Genomic DNA, 17,701 nt, shown 5'->3' with positions numbered 1-17,701 from the left:
AAACAAAATTTCGACAAAACAAAATCGAATAAAATAAGTTACTGCCGAAAGCCCGTTTGAATTGGATGCATTCAAACCGTTAAGAGATAAACAACAACAACCAAAGGGATCCGTTTTCTACACAATGGAACTATATCGTGTCAAGGACTGTTAATACGGCAATATTCTTCAAAATTATTTGGGGAATCTTTTCTTCCCCTACAACAAAAGAACATATGAGGTATTTTGCCGGATAAGGAATACAATATATTTTGTATTTTCTTTTAAGACGCTATTGAAGTATTCCATTTCCGGTTGAGATTCAAACCAAAGCTGATAAATACTCTAATAAAATTTCCTTCTGATGGAATCACACCGGACATTATCGTCTTTTAGAGAGTAAGTATTATTAAAAGGGGGCGTTGAGACTCCCACAACCCCTTGCCGATTCGCTTTTGCTTGTGCTCTTTACTTTGCGAGAAAGCATAACATTTGATAACAAACACATACATACATACATTAATTTTAATAGCACTGAGAGAACAGTAATCCATCTGTCTTCAGCGTATAGGCAAAAGCTATGAAAGCTGCGCATTGAATGTGAGATTCTCAGTTGCTCTTCAGAAAGAATCGAATAAATTCTAACAAGTACATCCTACACATAACGGCACTAAATAAACATTTTAAAAGTTTCCAGCAAATTATAAACAAGTGCCATAAAAGTGCATACAAAAACTGCGCAAAATGTCCAGTAATAAAAAAAATATAAATTTCAGCCAAATTTACGCTCATTGCTTCATTTTACATTTTCTCGACACAGATCCAACCACTGGCGTCTCCTCTAAGCTGCTCTTGAGTATCGGTATAGGTGTTGGGGTGACCGCGGTGTCAGGCGTCTCCTATCTGTATTATAAATATTGGAAAGAGAATGCCACACCGGAGCAATGGCAACGTGTAGGTACATTGGAAATGCTCGAGTTCTTCCCAATCAAATCTTGTGCGCCACTTAAATTCCCAGAGGGCACTGAAATGGAATGCGAGGTACTCGGTCTACGCTATGAAGGTTGTCGCGATCGTGCTTTGATGCTGGTGGACAAAGACGACGTAATGATAACTGCACGTGGCTATCCCAAGATGGTGCTGATAGCCTCCAGACTGGTCACACCCACAAAGCTTGAAATCAATGCTCCAGGCATGGAGACTTTGGAGTTGGATTTCAAGAAACTGATTGAGGAAGGACCGGGCAGAGACATACATACAGCCGTGTTTCGTGCCAAAGTGGACGCGATGCTGTGTGGTGAAAAGTATGACAAATGGTTTTCACAATTTATACTTGGTCAGGAGAGTGGACTGAAACTTGTGTACCACCCATATCCGAAGCCTATGAAGCCAATCGACAAGGAATTGGCCAAAGAACCGCACATCAAAAACTCCGACACGGTAGGCAAACTTTTATAGCTATCCTCTCGATGCATACATTTTTATATTTGCATTATTTTTGCAAACGAGAGTTTTTACGGCATAAACTGAAAATTATCTTATCACTTAATGAGTGTCTCAATTTCTTATCAGACATTAAAAATAATGTTGATAAAAGGCAAAGATTAACATTTTCAGGGTGCCTTTGCTGATGCTACCAGCTACATGATGATGAATTTATCTTCTGTTGATGATCTTAATAAGCGACTCCCCCGACCCATAAAACCAATTCAGTTCCGTGGTGGTTTTTATTTAAAAATGGATAAGAACGAGCCATACACTGAGGATTCTTACGACTGGGTTAAAATTGGCAGTGAAGCGGTGTTTCGCAAGGTGGCGCCATGCCGTCGCTGCATTTTACCCAATATCAATCCGGAGACTGGTGAGCGCGATCCGGAGAATAATCCTTTGAAAACGCTAAAAACGTAAGCGACATTCTAGAATTATTTTCCCTATTTATTAAGTTCAAATATTTGTATTCGTTTGCAATTCCTGAATTTAGATATCGCTGCTTTGAGAATAATCCAAGTCCCGTGTTGGGCATACATCTGGGGCTACGTCAGGCAGGGAAAATAAAACGTGGTGATGTAATTTACGTTGGCGTACAAAAATGAGATGATATTTATCTTTCATATTGTCTTTTACACACATATTTAATATATATCTTATAACTCGTTAAACAGTTTAATTTGGTATCATGATTTCATTTGCTTTTACAACAAATGTAAATACATATTTAATAAAATATCGAATTCCAGCGATTACTTTCGTACTTTTATATTTAAATTTATAGCTCTGCTTTATTTAATATTGTATTATAACTTTTTATTAGCACATACATACTCTTTTACATGTGTATGTACAAAAAATATATATATTATTTCATTTCATGTGAATTTTAAATCAAGACATGTGATTATTTTCTTATGCTGAACTTAGCCAATGACCCATCTACAAAGCTTTGCGCATTGGCTCACACGTATAACAAAAATAATTATTGTTCGGAATATTAAATACATATTCGTATGCATATACATACATAAACAAATATAGAAAAAATAATATAAAGTAAAAACAAAGATTTTAATTTAATATAAATATGTGATATTGAAAATGTAAATACGTATGGTGTTTAGAATAAATTTGCATGGAAAACGTTTTGGAGACTTTTCAGTTTGCAATACAACTCTGCCATGCCAGACCACCGCAGAACATACTTATAATCACATAGATTACAAATATTATTATTAACACTACTACTACATAGATGCGAACCTTTTTCCAGAACATTTGTCGTGCCAAATTACGAGATGCTTTACGGAATGCAACAGACTGAAAAATAAAATAAAGAGTGATAAAGACGCTTCTTTAAAATTCAATATTATTTTTACTCACATTATTACTAAGATTTTCTGTTTTATTCACAAGCAATTCCAATCTTTCACCTCGATCACGAAGACTATCTATAAGTAGGAAACGTGTTACATATTAGAACTAATTCTATATTTTGTTCTAAACAAATGTATCATGTATGTTCATATACCTATATTTTTCACCATTATGTCTTTTAATTCGTCGATTTGACCATGGACTCGCGAAATCATATCCACCTCCCGCGATTGACTGAAATGTGTCATTTGTTCTGCCAGTACCTTCGAAAACTCCGTATTCATTGCATAGGCAATAGCTGTCGCCACTTGTAGTCCATAAGTATGTATAAACTTCTGTTTAATGTCAGCCAGAAATAAAAAGGCTCGTGTACGATCAAATTCCTAAAAACAGATTAAGTTTTTAATAAACATTTTGTAAGAAAATATGTTGTACTTACGTTGTCTGTGATGCACATATAGATTATGCGATTTTCACATATATAATGTATTAAATATTCGCCATGCGAATATGTCAACTTGTGATTCTCCGTTGCGATTTTAGAGATTATCTGTTCGGTGACCTCGGCAAAGTTTCCCACACACTCCGCATATTTGGCTAGCACTGTGCTGCCCCGAGATATTACGCTGTATAGAATAGGCATTTTGTTCGGGTGTCAATACTGCTATAGTGACAAAGTTTCCAACTTCAACACAAGCTTGACTCTTCTTACGACAGTTCCACGTTTAGATCGTCTTCGGAGATGTGTTATATGGTGCAGCTATTTTCCATTAATAATCAATTTTTTAGTTTTTAATTTTTTTGTTTTTCTTCTTATAATTTTCTAATTTAAGAGGAGAAAACAGAAACAAAACTACAGTGACACATCATAATAAAATGCAACAACTGACGGGTTTCCCCCTACAACTTCTATTTATTTGACTGTCGTAGGTAATATAGTAGGATATGTGGCAGCCACAAAAAAGCCTTGCATAAAATATATATTTACATACATTTTGCAATTACATTTTGGCTAATTAAATTCTACTACTAATTTTATTAGCAGCGTCGATTTTTAAAATTTACCGAGTAGTTCTAATATTTTCTTAGATGATTGCACAAAGAACACCTAGGTTACTGCTACATACATATGTAATTCCATTATTTTTAAGAAAGTATAAGCAACTATATCTTGAATCAACAATTCAGCGCAATTTAATTTACTTACAAATTTCACAATTGTCGCTGCAACCAAAGGTCAAAAATTCACATTATCTTAAATTTGTGGAAAATATGAAATGCAACTGCATTTATTCTCTGACAAATATATTTGCGTTGTTGTTAAAATTATGGAAGGTAATAAAATCAAAATACAGAGTGATACATATGAAATACAATCTGTAAGGCGGATTCGTCATTGCTCGTCATTCAATTCCCACAATAGCCGGTTCTACGTTACCGGAATTGACCCGCATTTTATCCGGCCAAGGGCTGTTATTTCGGCGATCTAACCCTGTTTGGATCGGTAAGTTCTTGCTCTTAGCAAATGTCAAAACCAATTTTAAGAAAATATGGGTGCGTTCGAGCTACGTAATAATTGCAGCAGTATAGCTACTGTGTTGCATATATGCTGATATTCTGCTGATGTGCAGACAAAAATTGAATGTTGCCGATTATTTGCATAAATTGCGTGCAAAAAATGACAGTAGAACGTGATGCTGTTGCAAGTGTTGCCAAAAAATCACGCAGAACGTGATAGTCACGGTCTTTTCGTCTTTCCTCGTTGTCCCTTCACCCACAAAACACCGGCTTGGGTTACAAAAGAGTCTTTGTGTAAACAATGTTGGCATCAGACTAAGTTCAGGAGGTTTTGACGTTTAGCAATTGTGCTCTCATTTTCAGTGAGAGATGATTTGGGCATCTCTTTATATCTGGTTGGCATCACTGTTAGTTTGTAAGCTTTTGTTTATTGTAAAGTTTTCGTATCAAATATTTGCAAATTTCAAAACTATTTTATTGCCTGTTTAAATTTAATATTCTCAATGACTACGAAGCTGAAAAAATGCCCATATGGCGAGCAGTGCTACAGGAAGAATCCCATACATTTTGGCGAATTTTCACATCCTCATTGTATGTAATATTTCTAACAAAGTAAAACATGTATGTAAAGTATATTCCAAAACATCACAGTGGACGAGATTTACGCAAAAGGATTGGACCCTAATACGAATAAGTATGTAATTCCTGATGAACTTTTTATGAGCGCCGAATTAATAGAAACTCAATTGAAACTGCTCGAAAAGTTGTTTCCAAAGGCAGGTTCTAGTAATTCGGAAAGTAGCAAAACTACGTCAAAAACAGAAGAAAGTGATATGAACAGCAGTGGTCAACGATTAGATACCGGTACAACAAAAGTAAGAACTATTTTAGCTCATACATTTTAGTATAGTAATATTCCTTCTTTTAGCGTGAATCTATTAAACGAAGTAAGTCGCCCGCTGCTGACAGTTCTAATATTAACGCCGCATCCACTGTCAACGTAAACTCCTCTTCTATGGATAATTCCGAAGTATCTAAGAAGGTCAAAATAACCAAAAACGTCAAGGACTACATACCAGTAGTTTTGGAAAAGGGCCATGCCGCCGAAAAACTTGAGCGCGCTGCACCTTACAATTTTTTTCTTACTGCTATTACGGATTCCAAACTCACTCATCATGAGCCATTAACAATAACTTTACTAGGTTGTATCCAAAGTGTTTTGGCATGATGCTTAATACATGTATTATACAACATAATATCTATTTTTTTTCTTATATTCAACACAGAAATCCTTGATGAGAGCTTAGGTGAGATTGAATCATCCGTGCAAATTAATTTTATGGTGGATATCGGCTGGTTACTTGGGCACTATTATTTCGCTGGTATAATGTAAGGAAACTATTGTATATACTATATTCCTATAGTTAAGAAAAATAGTAATTAGTTGATAGTTTTGATAATTAACTTTTTATGGCCAAACATTTTACAGGGGCACTCCGTTACTTGTTCTTTATGGCGATGAAACACCGGAGTTGGCCAATATATCTAAAACACATCCGGAAGTCACGGCAGTTAAAATTAACATGCCTACAGCATTCGCTACATCTCACGCCAAAGTAATGCTTCTAGGCTATACGGATGGTAGTATGCGTGTGGTAATTTCAACTGCAAATTTATATGAAGACGATTGGCACAATCGCACCCAAGGCCTTTGGATAAGTCCGAAACTACCTCCGTTAGCTTCTGATGCAGACACCACGGCCGGGGAGAGTCCCACAAACTTCCGACAGGACTTTATGTTGTATTTAGTAGAATATAAATTAGCAAAGTTGCAGCCTTGGATAGCACGAATACGCAAAACGGATTTCAGTTCCATAAAGTGAGTCGATAACAAAAAAACTATACTTCTGTAATTGTAAATATTTTATAATTTTTTTGTTAAGTGTTTTTTTCATCGGTTCCACTCCTGGTGGCTTTCGCGAAGGTCCACGTGGTTATCCTTGGGGACATCCACGTGTCGCAGAGTTGCTTAAAAAGCATTGCACTACTGTTGATGCCAGAACGCCCGTAATTTGTCAAAGCTCTAGCATTGGATCTCTTGGTCCAAACATACAAACATGGATACAACATGATTTTCTTAACAGCCTGCGAAAACATTCCGGACCACAAGGGGTTACACAATTTCCAATTTTCAAAATGATATATCCAAGCTTCGCTAACGTTAACAACAGTCATGATGGGTTACTAGGTGGTGGTTGTTTACCATACGGCGCAAATACTAACGCTAAACAGTCTTGGCTGCGTGGGCATCTATTCCAATGGAGTTCGAAACAGCGTTTTCGTTCGCAAGCTATGCCGCACATCAAAACTTATACACGCATGAAATTGGAGGACCAGTCTATCTACTGGTTTATGTTAACCTCCGCAAACTTATCTAAGGCAGCATGGGGAGCTTTCAATAAAAAGGTTAATATAGCATCGAGCTTAAGAATTTTGAACTTTGAAGCTGGTGTGCTCTTCTTACCGAGATTTGTGGTATATTTCTAAGATTTTGTAATTATGTGTGTCGTAGACTCACCAAGTTGCCTTCTTTCAGACCGGAGAGGAGACGTTTCCGTTAGGACATGTGCGTGATGGTATACCGCCATTCCCACTACCTTATGATGTGCCCTTAGCACCGTATGCACCGGACGATAAACCATTTTTGATGGACTATTTACGTTAGTGATATATGTATCTGTTATTTGTTACTCGGAATCTGAAATCGTCGTGTTTACCATTTACACCATGGTTTCCAATAACTTTTTTAATTATAAACAAACACATGTTAATTATACAAAGACTATATACTTCACAGTTCGTTAATCGCTGCTCTATGTCAAGAAAATAAATTTATCTAAATTTCTCCACTACATAACCTAAGTTTAATATCACTCTTATTTTGTAATTGAAAAAAACCAGTTGTTACACTAAGCACTTGCATTTATTATAGAAAAAAACAATAATAAAATGAGCTGCAATTAAGAAAAGCCAATTAAACAATTAAATTTGTTTATAGTAACTTGTTTATTTTTAATGACTTTTAAATATGCACATTCAGCAAACTTTCTCCACCATCGTCCCAAACTAAAGTACCTTCAACCAAATTATTTTAAATAGTTTTTAGTTTACCACTAGCGATGAATCGGTTAAGACAATCGAAAAATATGTACACTTTTCCGTATGAAATCGTTGACGTTGATTACAAGATAAACACTGAGCTGCTACAGTATTTCAAAGGTACATGCTTGTCGTTAACTTCCAGATTTTAAGTAATATTTGTGTTTTGTTAGGTGAGCGCACAGGATTTGTGCAAGTGGGTCCTGAAAAATATTTCTTTCCTCATAAATACAAGTTTGAAGCAGACAATTTTTATAATTTTTGTGCACGTCCAGATGATATTTGGGTAGCAACAGTTCCACGGTCTGGAACCACATGGACTCAGGAGTTAGTTTGGCTACTGGCACATGATTTAGATTTTGATGCAGCCAAACAGGAATCCCTCACAGAACGTTTTCCATTTTTTGAGTAATTATTTAACGCCGTTATACACACATAATACTAACGTATATATGTACATATATCGCTTAAGCTCTTACATATTTGCATAGGTTTTCATTATTCGTTCATCCTGAAGTCAAGGCTGAGTTGTTAGCTAAACATTTTGGGGACAATAAAAAGCTGGAATTCATTGAACATTTTTCCAGATCAGGATACAAGACTCTAGACGAATGGCCATGTAATAAGAGACGTTTTATAAAAACACATTTTCCATTTTCTTTGCTGCCACCAAGTGTTATGCAGAATAAGTGCAAGGTATTCAAAAATTAAGCAATTAAACTTATTTCGGTTATATTTAATTATATAACAATTATACACAGGTAATATACGTATTGCGTAATCCCAAAGATGTGGCTGTTTCCTATTACCATTTGAATCGGTTGTACCGAACCCAAGGCTACACTGGTGATTTCCACCGATATTGGGATTACTTTTCACGGGGATTGAGTAAGATTTTTAATTTGGTTAAAATTCTTCTATTTCATGTAAGTATGTACTTATAATATATACATTTTAAATCTTAGACCCTTGGCTACCATACTACAGTCACATAAGTGAAGCGTTTGAACATCGTCATTTGCCAAATATACTCATCCTCAACTATGAAGATATGGTTTCCAATTTGAGAGGTGTCGTATTGAAACTGGCAGCATTTTTAAATTGCACAATCAGTGCGGAGGGTTTGAAAAACTTAACACAACATTTGGATATTAAAAATTTCCGGGAGAATCCATCAGTAAATGGAAGTGAAATGGCGGATGTTGGACTTTTGCTTAAGGGTGAAGCTGGTTTCGTTAGAAAAGGTGGCAATGGAAAACGAGAAGAGCTTATGAATGACACTGCACTGAAGAATTGTGTAGACCAGTGGATTCATGAAAATACATATGACAAAAATTAATATACATCCGTTATAAGAGTATAGAAGATCTTTTTCTTGATTTAGTTCGCTCAGTTTGAATAGCATCTAAGTATATGCTATAGTAGTTCGATATCGGCGGTTCCGACAAATGAACAGTTGAGAGAAAAGAGTGTGTGCAAAATTTCAGATTGATATTTGAAAAATCGACTCAACTCATAATGCTGATCATTTATATAACTATGTGTATATTTTATAGGGTATCCGACATTCCCTTTGAGGTGTTACAAACTTCGAGCCAAATTTATCATGTCCTGTTTAGGGTATACTTATGAAGAACTATTAAATATTTACAGAACTTTATATTTTGTAATAAGTTTTGCCAAAAAAGCTAATTTCCGATACAACAAACACAACCGGCTGGGATTTAGAACAGCATCAACCGCATTTGGGGTTAAAATGAGTATATACGAATAGAAGAAGTTTCAAGATCTCTTGTTATTGTGTGAATAAAAAGAATTGAACCAAAGGTTAATATTGAATTAAAGTTATTTTTGCACTATTTAAGAAGGGGTCAGGAGTAGTCAGAGGCCCGAAAAAATGAGAATTTTCAATAATTTTTTTTTTGCTATTAAATCATGTTATTTTACAAAAATAGTAATATGGCATTATAATACAATGTTTTGATTTGAAGTCACAAAAAAATTATATTAATCCAAAAAAAATATATTAATTTCCAAAGTTATAGCTGCCTGTGTTGACCCAGTTCCAAAAAAAGGTCTTTGCGGTGACAATCATAAGTCCTTGGAGATTCATCTAAAATCAATCGGATAGAAAAAATTAGTTTTATAAATAGATAATCCTGGGCCTGATCGAAATTTCAATAATATTGTATGCCTAGCTTCCTATCCCTAGTATTCTTATCACAAAAATAAAGCGTCTATTTATTTCAAGAGAGTGCCCAATAAAAGAGCAGGAAGGAATCTATTCATTGTCACAGTTATTACATGAAACTAGAATTTTAAATCCAAGCCCACGTGTACTAGCTGTTAAAAATTCAATGTTTCCATCACATTTCTTACATTTCACAAGAGTAGAAATTTTATCTCTGGCAGAAATGACAGTGAATACCGTAATAAAATTAATTATTCGAGATTCAGTGGTGCAACTTTAGGGTACATCGTTTTCAGTATTTTGTTTGTTTTTTAGACGATGTACTCCGAACACTTTCATCACGTTCCGCAGTTTTTGGGTTAAATACATTTTTTCGTTTATTTGAATACGACTTACGGATATTTTCAGATCTCCGAACTCCTTTTGAAACTTTAACTCAAAAATAATATATTTTAAATTAACGCACAACGATCGACTCATTGTATATCATCAGTGTAGGCTTATACAAGTGTTATTTGTTTTTCTTGCTTGGGAGGTAAAATCCCCGACTTAAATATTACAAATGTTCGCTGCAGAGAACGTATATTATCTACTTCTAATATAAAAAATATGCTAATTTTGTATTTTAAAGTTTATAATGTAATATGGCAACTCAAGTTTTACTACTCGTTTGTATTATAGCTTGCGGACCGCAAGATTAATCTTCTATTCACATACAATACACAAAATCCACATAAAATTGTGTTAACAAAAGTTTGGCTTCGCGTCATTACAGTTTAATAATTTAAATAAATAGCACTTTTTGTGTGTTAGTGACATCAAATATGTCTGAGGATCAGAGTCGTGGTCGCCGACGTCCATCGCGAGAACAACAGGGCTCTAGGTCACGTTCACCTCAAGAAACTTTACCCAGCAGCGTTGGAGGAGGCGATTCTCATCGAAGGCGCAGAGAACGCGAAGCATCGGATGAACCCCGTCCATCCAAAGTATATAAAAAAGAACCAATTTCACCAGATAGAAGTTCGACTTCATCTCGTAATGAAAATTCACGCAAGGAACAACATGAACAGCCATCAACATCGTCTGCCGCAAGAAGCGGTGGAGGAGACAGTACAGATATCGGTGATAACGCGTCAAAACGGGAGCGTTATGAAATTGTCCATACGCGTCCTTCTGATATCCAAACAAAAATGGGTAAAGTAGGTACACCAATTACATTACAAGCTAATTACTATCGTTTGTTGACAAAACCAACATGGCGCATATTTCAATATCACGTTGATTTTTCACCGCATATTGAATTACGGCGTGTTCGTGGTGGAATGCTTTCAGAACATCGTGAAACTTTAGGCGGATATTTGTATGATGGTACAAAGTTATTTACATCTTGTAAATTGTCAGAAGAAAGAACTGTAATTCGAGCTGTATCCAAGTTTGGTGACAGCTACACTATTGTTATCAAATATGTTGGGGTCATTTCCATGACAGAGTGGCAGTCTTTGCAGATTTTGAATTTAATTTTGCGTCGTTCCATGGAGGGTCTCAAGTTGCAGTTAGTCGGCAGAAATTTTTATGATGCGCTAGCAAAAATTGATTTGCGAGAATATCGTTTGCAACTCTGGCCAGGTTATCAAACATCAATTCGCCAACATGAGAGAGACATATTACTTTGCGCGGAAATCGCTCATAAAGTAATGCGAACGGAAACTGTTTATGACATTTTAAAAAGGTGTACAGAAACCGCTAGAGATTACGAAGAAGAATTTCGTCGTAACGTTTTGGGACTTACAGTTCTCACTGATTATAATAATAAAACTTATCGGATTAACGATGTTGATTTCAGCAAAAATCCAACAAAAACATTTAAATGTAAAGAGAATGAAGTATCATTCATTGACTATTATTACCAAAAATATCATATTCGTATTCGTGATCAAAAGCAACCGCTACTCATTTCAAAGGCAAAAGATAGAGCATTGAGGGGAGGAAGCAGTGATATAATAATATTGATTCCCGAATTATGCAGACCTACTGGTCTAACGGATACTATGCGCAACAATTTTCAACTTATGAGAGCTATGGCCGATCATACGCGTATGAATCCTGATCGACGTATAGAACGCTTGCGAATATTTAATCAAAGACTACAACAGACAGAAGCTAGTGTTCAAGTATTAAACGATTGGAATATGGCCTTAGATCGTCATTTGGTTGAACTAAATGGACGCGTGCTGGAACCGCAACGCATTGTATTTAGTGAACACAGAAAAGAATCGGCCGGAGTTCAAGCCGATTGGACACGTTATTTTCGAGAAAATGGTTTATTTACCACTCCATCTCGAGGACTAGAACGTTGGTCTGTTATAGCTACAAACCGAAACTCCAGAGAATTAAGGAATTTCGTTGAATCTTTAATACGAGCGGCAAGTGGTATGCAGATGAGAATCAGTAGGCCACGAGAAGTTATGTTATACGACGACAGGAATCATTCTTATATTCAAGCAATGGAGGACTGCAGTCGTCAAGATCCGCAACTCATCCTATGTTTGGTACCAAATAATAATGCTGAGCGTTATGCCTCAATTAAAAAGAAAGGATGCTTGGAGCGTGCGATTCCAACTCAAGTAATAACCCAAAAATCGGCCGGTAATCAGCGTGGTCTAATGAGCATAGCCACAAAAGTCGCCATACAAATCAATTGTAAGTTGGGCTATACACCATGGATGATAGACCTTCCACTATCTGGTTTAATGACAATTGGCTACGATGTAGCTAAAAGTACACGAGATCGCTCAAAAGCTTTCGGAGCCTTAGTAGCATCAATGGATATGAAAACAAATGCTACTTTTTACAGCACGGTTGCAGAATGCAGTTCGCACGATGTTTTGGCAAACAGCCTCTGGCCAATGATGACTAAAGCATTGCGACAGTACCGCAGAGAACATGAAAATAAATTGCCAACACGGATTCTATTCTATAGAGATGGCGTGGGAGAAGGTTCACTGCGACAAGTTTATGAGCATGAAGTTAAAGATGTTGTAGAGAAGCTCGAACAGGAGTATAAGCGCGTTGGTTCAGAAAAACCTCCAATGTTTGCCTATGTTGTTGTATCAAAATCAATTAACACACGATTTTTTATGAATCGTGGTCAAAATCCCACACCAGGTACTATAGTTGACGATGTAGTAACATTACCGGAACGATATGACTTCTTCCTGGTATCGCAATCAGTACGCCAAGGTACAGTGTCTCCTACAAGCTATAATATTGTTTACAGCAATATACGACTTACACCAGATCAAATGCAACTTTTGACATATAAAATGACACATTTGTATTACAATTGGTCAGGAACCACGCGTGTTCCAGCTGTATGCCAATATGCCAAGAAACTTGCAACTTTAGTGGCTACTAGCCTTTACCAGCCTCCTCAGAATGCGCTTGAGAAAAAATTATACTATTTGTAAGAGATTAGTTACTGACGAATAAGTTTCGGCTTTAATTTGAATTTTTTCTTTCTTTTAAATATTAGTAGACGTTCTTTTGAAAGAATCCAATGAAGAGCTTTTTTTTTGTATTTTTTTTTACTAGATACATAATTCCATGTAGAATGTAAATGCAAATATCGCTATATGTATATCGAATCGAAGATTTAAGGGATATATGTATGTCAATCCAAATGAATAAACGAAGTATATATTAACATTGAATTGATTTTATACAAACTTAATACATTCTAATTGCTTTTTTTGTTACCTTTAAATGTAAATGAAATAAAAATACCATTTGCTATAATAAAGTGTTTTTATTTGGAAGCGAAAACTAAAATCATATTAAAATTACGACTAAAAAAAGATCTAGTTCGCTAATAAAATTCGTTATGTACCTTGTATAATAAAGTGTTTCTATTTGGGAGCCAAGCCTAGAAGATATTGGAATTACTACTTAAAAAATTATCCGGTTCGCTAATAAAACCGGGTTTATATTTTATTAAATTAAAAGAGGTAAGTTAAAAAGTTGAATGAATCTTACTCCAAGTATTCCATTTTAAAATTTAGTTAATAATTATTTTTAGTTTCATATCCCTGAGTTGTCAACTGGTAACTAGTTTTTAACCAAACAACATATTGCCCACGCGCTGCTTTGTTGAGTGCAAACAGGAGATAAGGCGTAGATTGTCGATAAGGTAGTCAAATGCAAGTATCAACAAAAACATTCCATCTGTATAGTTTTGTGTTTTAATTTTGTGTCTATCATTTTTATATTTATTTCTATATTTAAAATCCAACAGTTCGGACAGTTCTTTGGCAAGTAAAAAAATGAGCTTATTAATTTTTAACAAAATATGATAAATTTGCGTATTCGTTGATCTGTAATGTGAAACAAGTGATTGTTAAGGTTATGTACATATAGAAGCGAATTTTTTGTTTTTTAATTTCACATATCAAATAATCTGACTAATCGTTTCTAAAGGATATGCTTTCGGGTTGGTACTGCCGCTCTATGGCGAATCAGCAAGCTGCTCAAACCGACGAAACCGATCCCAATGTGGACGATGATTCTGGTTCAGATGATGACAGTCAAGAGCAACAGCAAACACAGTCAGGTATAGGTATTGGTAGTGGTAATGGCGGAGGAAATAGTTCCGGTGCACCCAATGCCGTGGATTATAAGTCGCAGTACCGGTATCTTAAACGCAAGCTTAAGTTTCTAATTTATGTTAGTATAACTACACAAGCATATAAAAGTACAAATTTTAAAAATCTACATTCTGCAGGAAAATGAATTTTTTCAAGATGCTCTGCGTTCTAATCAACGGCGCCTTTTGAAAGTGTCCCGTGATCGAGCATTTTTGTTAGATCGTTTATTACAGTATGAGAAACCCGAAAACACGTCCTCGGAAAGTGACGAGACTGAATCGTCGGAAGACGAAGCTACCAAGGAAGCAAAAAAGTAAGATTAAAATAAAAAAAATTAATAGCATATACCATAGATATGTATGTCTAACGAATTATTGTATTCTAAGGCGTAAACTTGAACAAAACACAGTAACTAATCCCGGCGGTGGTGTTAGTACTGGTTCCACCCGCGGACGCAAAAAGAAAGTGCCACAAGTTCAACCGAGTGAAAATTCTCAAACACCTAAACCGCAATCGGTTGACGTTGTTAACCAACACCATCCAAACACTGATTTGGAACAAACACAGCAAATGCAAATGTCCGCGGCAGAAGTGGAACGACACTTACAGTCTCGACAACATGTCATAGAGCTAGTACAAGATCGTGCACCAGCCACTGTGCCCACAGAAATGTTCAGCAATGAACCCTCACTAGATAGTGAATCTAATGACCATATGATGGATGGTTCTTCTCCTACTCATGTTGCGGCCGAAGAATGCGTACAAATGGAATACACAAACTAGAATTTTTTGTCAAAAAATTCTTTACACTTTATTAACGTTTAAAAGAATACTTAAGATATTAATTACAATTACATAATGCTTTAAATACCTTAAACTATTTTTATTTAAACTAAAATAGCATTTTGCTGCTGCTTTTAGGTTGACTTGAACATTCCTACTGCTAATAGCAAATTGCGACGAGTAAAATGTAATGCCAGAAAGGGTGTGGATTTTGTGGGATAAGATCGCAGTAAATATGTTTCGCTGTCGTTAAGATCAGGATTGTGTGAGGATCCGCCGCTCTGTGATAAATACTCCTCAGTTAATTTTGAGAAATCCCACAGGGTCAGTACGCAATCTAACCCGCCGACAGCAAGAATGTTTCCATCTCGGCTGAATGACATTGTATGTATAGATCCTGTATGTCGCAACAATGACGCAACAAGTTGCCCATGTGATAGATCCCATACAAGTACTGTGTGATCCGAGGAGCCAGATGCTAAATATCTACCGCATGTCGAGAATGCCAAGGAATATATGGGTCCCTTATGTCCGCACATTTGACGCACCAGTTGTCCGTTTAACACATCCCATAATCTCACGGTTCGGTCGCTCGACCCGCTGGCAATGTAATTAGAATTCGGATGAAATTGTACACAATCAACGTCAGACAAATGACCACAAAATATACGTAGTGGTTGATTTGAGTCCGTCGTCCAAAGGCGTGCGGTTTTATCATATGAACATGAAGCAAAATAATAACCATGTGGAGAGAAGCGAACATCCCATACTGGAAACAGATGACCTTTGTATACTACTATACATGTCCACGTGTGAAACGACCATAATCGTATGGTTGTATCTTCGGAACAGGAAAGCAAAAGATTTTTTTCTGGAGCAAAAGCACAACGGTAGACGGGACCACTGTGTCCATAGAACGTTCGTGAAGATTCTCCTGTACGATCATCCATCATGCGAGTGTTAATATCCTCGGCATCTTTGTCGATATCTTTAAGTAATTCAGCACTTTTCATTTCTCGCAATTTTGCTGGAGTAAGTGACCATACTTTAATGCTGGAATCGGTAAAACCAACTGCCATCATCGTAGAGTCTTCCGAAATTTCAGCGCAAGTAACGGTATTGTGTGAATTCAGTATTGTATAGAAACATACTGACGGTAGAGATTCCTTATTCAATGGTACGCGTTTAGAAGATTCTCTTAAAGCTTTTACCTTTTCCATTTTATCAGCGTCTTTCATTTCGGGAAGAGGTATACGATCACTGGCAGGTGCATTAGGGTCTGATTTTGACTTTTTTGAAAACAGCGGATCTTTCTTAGGTTTTTTCTTTTTTGGCTTATCTGGGGCATCTGGATCATTATCGTCTTCCTCCTCCACCAGTGCAGGTGCAGGAGTAGTTAGCGTTTGATAATCGACTTCTTTTAAAAGACCATAGTAAACGCGAATTTTATTATCCTGCCGCTTTGCCTCACCTATCAGAGAACCAGAGCTTACGTCGCATTGAGCTTTACTCCGGGCAGTTCCCTCATACGTGTCAAAATGCAAATATTTGGCAACTATATCTGCTATCACCTCTTGTTTACGATCTTGTATATGTCGTTTAAACAAGGAGTGAGAATCGCGCGACATGCGAATAACGAATTTGTCTTGTTCCATAGCGGAAACAAAATCATTGTTTTCTAAATCAGATCGTTTTGTAATCATGAGCAGATTTTGTAAATCATCCCGATAATAATGATCCAAGTCCGGTCCATATTTTTCGACAAATTTTCTAGCTGGCTCCGAGAATCCGCCAATAATCAGTTTAAAGTATATTTGAACGACTATAGGATACAATACCATGGATAGCTCGTGTTTATATATATCTAGGGACTCTTCAACAAAGTTGCGGAGATCAGCATATGCCGCTTCATATATTTCCGGGTCATTGCCCGAACTACCGGTGCCTCCAACCGCCAACCCATTTTGGTGATCTTGTCCCTCACCTAGAGCTGATGTTAATAATGTATTTATTTCAATATCATTCACCTCCTCAAGCTCCTTGTTTGTGATATTAGCTTCGCGGCATAGGAGCTCCTCAGTTTGCTTGAGATTGTATTTCTTTATTAACTTTAGAAGAGCAAGTAAATCACGTTTCTCCTGAGGTGGGGCAACACCACCATTCGTAATGTTGCCACTATTGCTGCTCATATTTTTGCAGTCTGTTATAATTGTAAATAATATTCACACTTGGATAATAATAACTATTTTCTTGTTATTTTTGGCGGAATTAATGTAAATTTTCTACTCTTGACACAGAGTGAACTCCACTAAATACTTTGATAGCGTCTGACAGCTTTCATATCACTGCTTTGACTTGTACGTTGGTGTTGTCATTGAACCTACTTACCGACGAATTTCACCTGGGATGCCAACAAAAAATATTATACAAGATAATTATAAATTTTCTTTATTCTATATTAGATATGTTATGATAAAGAAATATTTTATTAAGAAAAATCCTTTAGCTCCTTTTTTATTCGTTTTTTGACTTTTTTAGAACGAAATGCTTCCTATTTATCCAT

The 17,701-nt window shown here is 36.2% G+C and overlaps 7 protein-coding genes across 12 annotated transcripts; 5 read left to right on the top strand and 2 right to left on the bottom strand.

The window, feature by feature from the left end:
- Positions 1–553: 553 nt before the first annotated feature.
- Positions 554–2,222, top strand: LOC106615791 (mitochondrial amidoxime-reducing component 1). The gene is made up of 4 exons (XM_014232141.3): positions 554–730; positions 800–1,419; positions 1,597–1,883; positions 1,961–2,222. Exons 1-4 carry the CDS (start codon positions 724–726, stop codon positions 2,070–2,072), a joined length of 1,026 nt encoding a protein of 341 aa, XP_014087616.2. The 5' UTR covers positions 554–723; the 3' UTR covers positions 2,073–2,222.
- Positions 2,211–4,209, bottom strand: Vamp7 (Vesicle-associated membrane protein 7). Its single transcript, XM_014232144.3, has 5 exons — positions 4,055–4,209; positions 3,287–3,607; positions 3,002–3,230; positions 2,854–2,921; positions 2,211–2,790 (listed from the first exon to the last, which is right to left on the bottom strand). Exons 2-5 carry the CDS (start codon positions 3,488–3,490, stop codon positions 2,629–2,631), a joined length of 663 nt encoding a protein of 220 aa, XP_014087619.1. The 5' UTR covers positions 3,491–3,607; positions 4,055–4,209; the 3' UTR covers positions 2,211–2,628.
- A 528-nt stretch (positions 4,210–4,737) lies between these two features.
- Positions 4,738–7,412, top strand: gkt (tyrosyl-DNA phosphodiesterase glaikit). Of its 2 annotated transcripts, XM_036365533.2 has the most exons (8): positions 4,876–4,956; positions 5,017–5,059; positions 5,130–5,240; positions 5,294–5,567; positions 5,652–5,754; positions 5,855–6,244; positions 6,309–6,900; positions 6,962–7,412. In XM_036365533.2, the coding sequence occupies exons 3-8, from the start codon at positions 5,199–5,201 to the stop codon at positions 7,088–7,090; spliced, it is 1,530 nt and encodes a 509-aa protein (XP_036221426.2). In that variant the 5' UTR covers positions 4,876–4,956; positions 5,017–5,059; positions 5,130–5,198; the 3' UTR covers positions 7,091–7,412. The 2 variants fall into 2 exon arrangements, with proteins under 2 accessions (XP_014087610.2, XP_036221426.2); XM_014232135.3 differs by having other exon boundaries at positions 4,738–4,956; positions 5,017–5,240.
- Positions 7,413–7,512: 100 nt separating this feature from the next.
- On the top strand, positions 7,513–8,881 carry St4 (Sulfotransferase 4). Of its 3 annotated transcripts, XM_036365539.2 has the most exons (6): positions 7,513–7,644; positions 7,698–7,932; positions 8,016–8,054; positions 8,112–8,220; positions 8,286–8,412; positions 8,490–8,881. In XM_036365539.2, the coding sequence occupies exons 1-6, from the start codon at positions 7,545–7,547 to the stop codon at positions 8,861–8,863; spliced, it is 984 nt and encodes a 327-aa protein (XP_036221432.2). In that variant the 5' UTR covers positions 7,513–7,544; the 3' UTR covers positions 8,864–8,881. The 3 variants fall into 3 exon arrangements, with proteins under 3 accessions (XP_036221432.2, XP_036221434.2, XP_014087615.2); XM_036365541.2 differs by having other exon boundaries at positions 7,515–7,644; positions 7,800–7,932; positions 8,016–8,220; XM_014232140.3 differs by having other exon boundaries at positions 7,515–7,644; positions 8,016–8,220.
- A 1,537-nt stretch (positions 8,882–10,418) lies between these two features.
- piwi (P-element induced wimpy testis) lies at positions 10,419–13,514 on the top strand. Its single transcript, XM_014232160.3, has one exon. The coding sequence runs from the start codon at positions 10,540–10,542 to the stop codon at positions 13,180–13,182; it is 2,643 nt and encodes an 880-aa protein (XP_014087635.2). The 5' UTR covers positions 10,419–10,539; the 3' UTR covers positions 13,183–13,514.
- A 374-nt stretch (positions 13,515–13,888) lies between these two features.
- LOC106615807 (ell-associated factor Eaf) lies at positions 13,889–15,232 on the top strand. 3 transcript variants are annotated; one of them, XM_070110237.1, is made up of 4 exons: positions 13,889–13,911; positions 14,189–14,434; positions 14,493–14,668; positions 14,742–15,232. In XM_070110237.1, the coding sequence occupies exons 2-4, from the start codon at positions 14,192–14,194 to the stop codon at positions 15,136–15,138; spliced, it is 816 nt and encodes a 271-aa protein (XP_069966338.1). In that variant the 5' UTR covers positions 13,889–13,911; positions 14,189–14,191; the 3' UTR covers positions 15,139–15,232. The 3 variants fall into 3 exon arrangements, with proteins under 3 accessions (XP_069966338.1, XP_069966337.1, XP_036221438.1); XM_070110236.1 differs by having other exon boundaries at positions 13,903–14,022; XM_036365545.2 differs by lacking the exon at positions 13,889–13,911 and adding an exon at positions 13,918–14,026.
- On the bottom strand, positions 15,141–17,491 carry Taf5 (TATA-box binding protein associated factor 5). Its single transcript, XM_014232157.3, has one exon. It carries the CDS (start codon positions 17,325–17,327, stop codon positions 15,273–15,275), a length of 2,055 nt encoding a protein of 684 aa, XP_014087632.2. The 5' UTR covers positions 17,328–17,491; the 3' UTR covers positions 15,141–15,272.
- Between the last annotated feature and the right edge of the window lie 210 nt (positions 17,492–17,701).

This window comes from Bactrocera oleae, chromosome 5, assembly GCF_042242935.1.
Source record: "Bactrocera oleae isolate idBacOlea1 chromosome 5, idBacOlea1, whole genome shotgun sequence".
Classification (NCBI taxonomy): Eukaryota; Metazoa; Arthropoda; class Insecta; order Diptera; family Tephritidae; genus Bactrocera; species Bactrocera oleae.
This window is presented reverse-complemented; position numbering and strand designations above follow the sequence as displayed.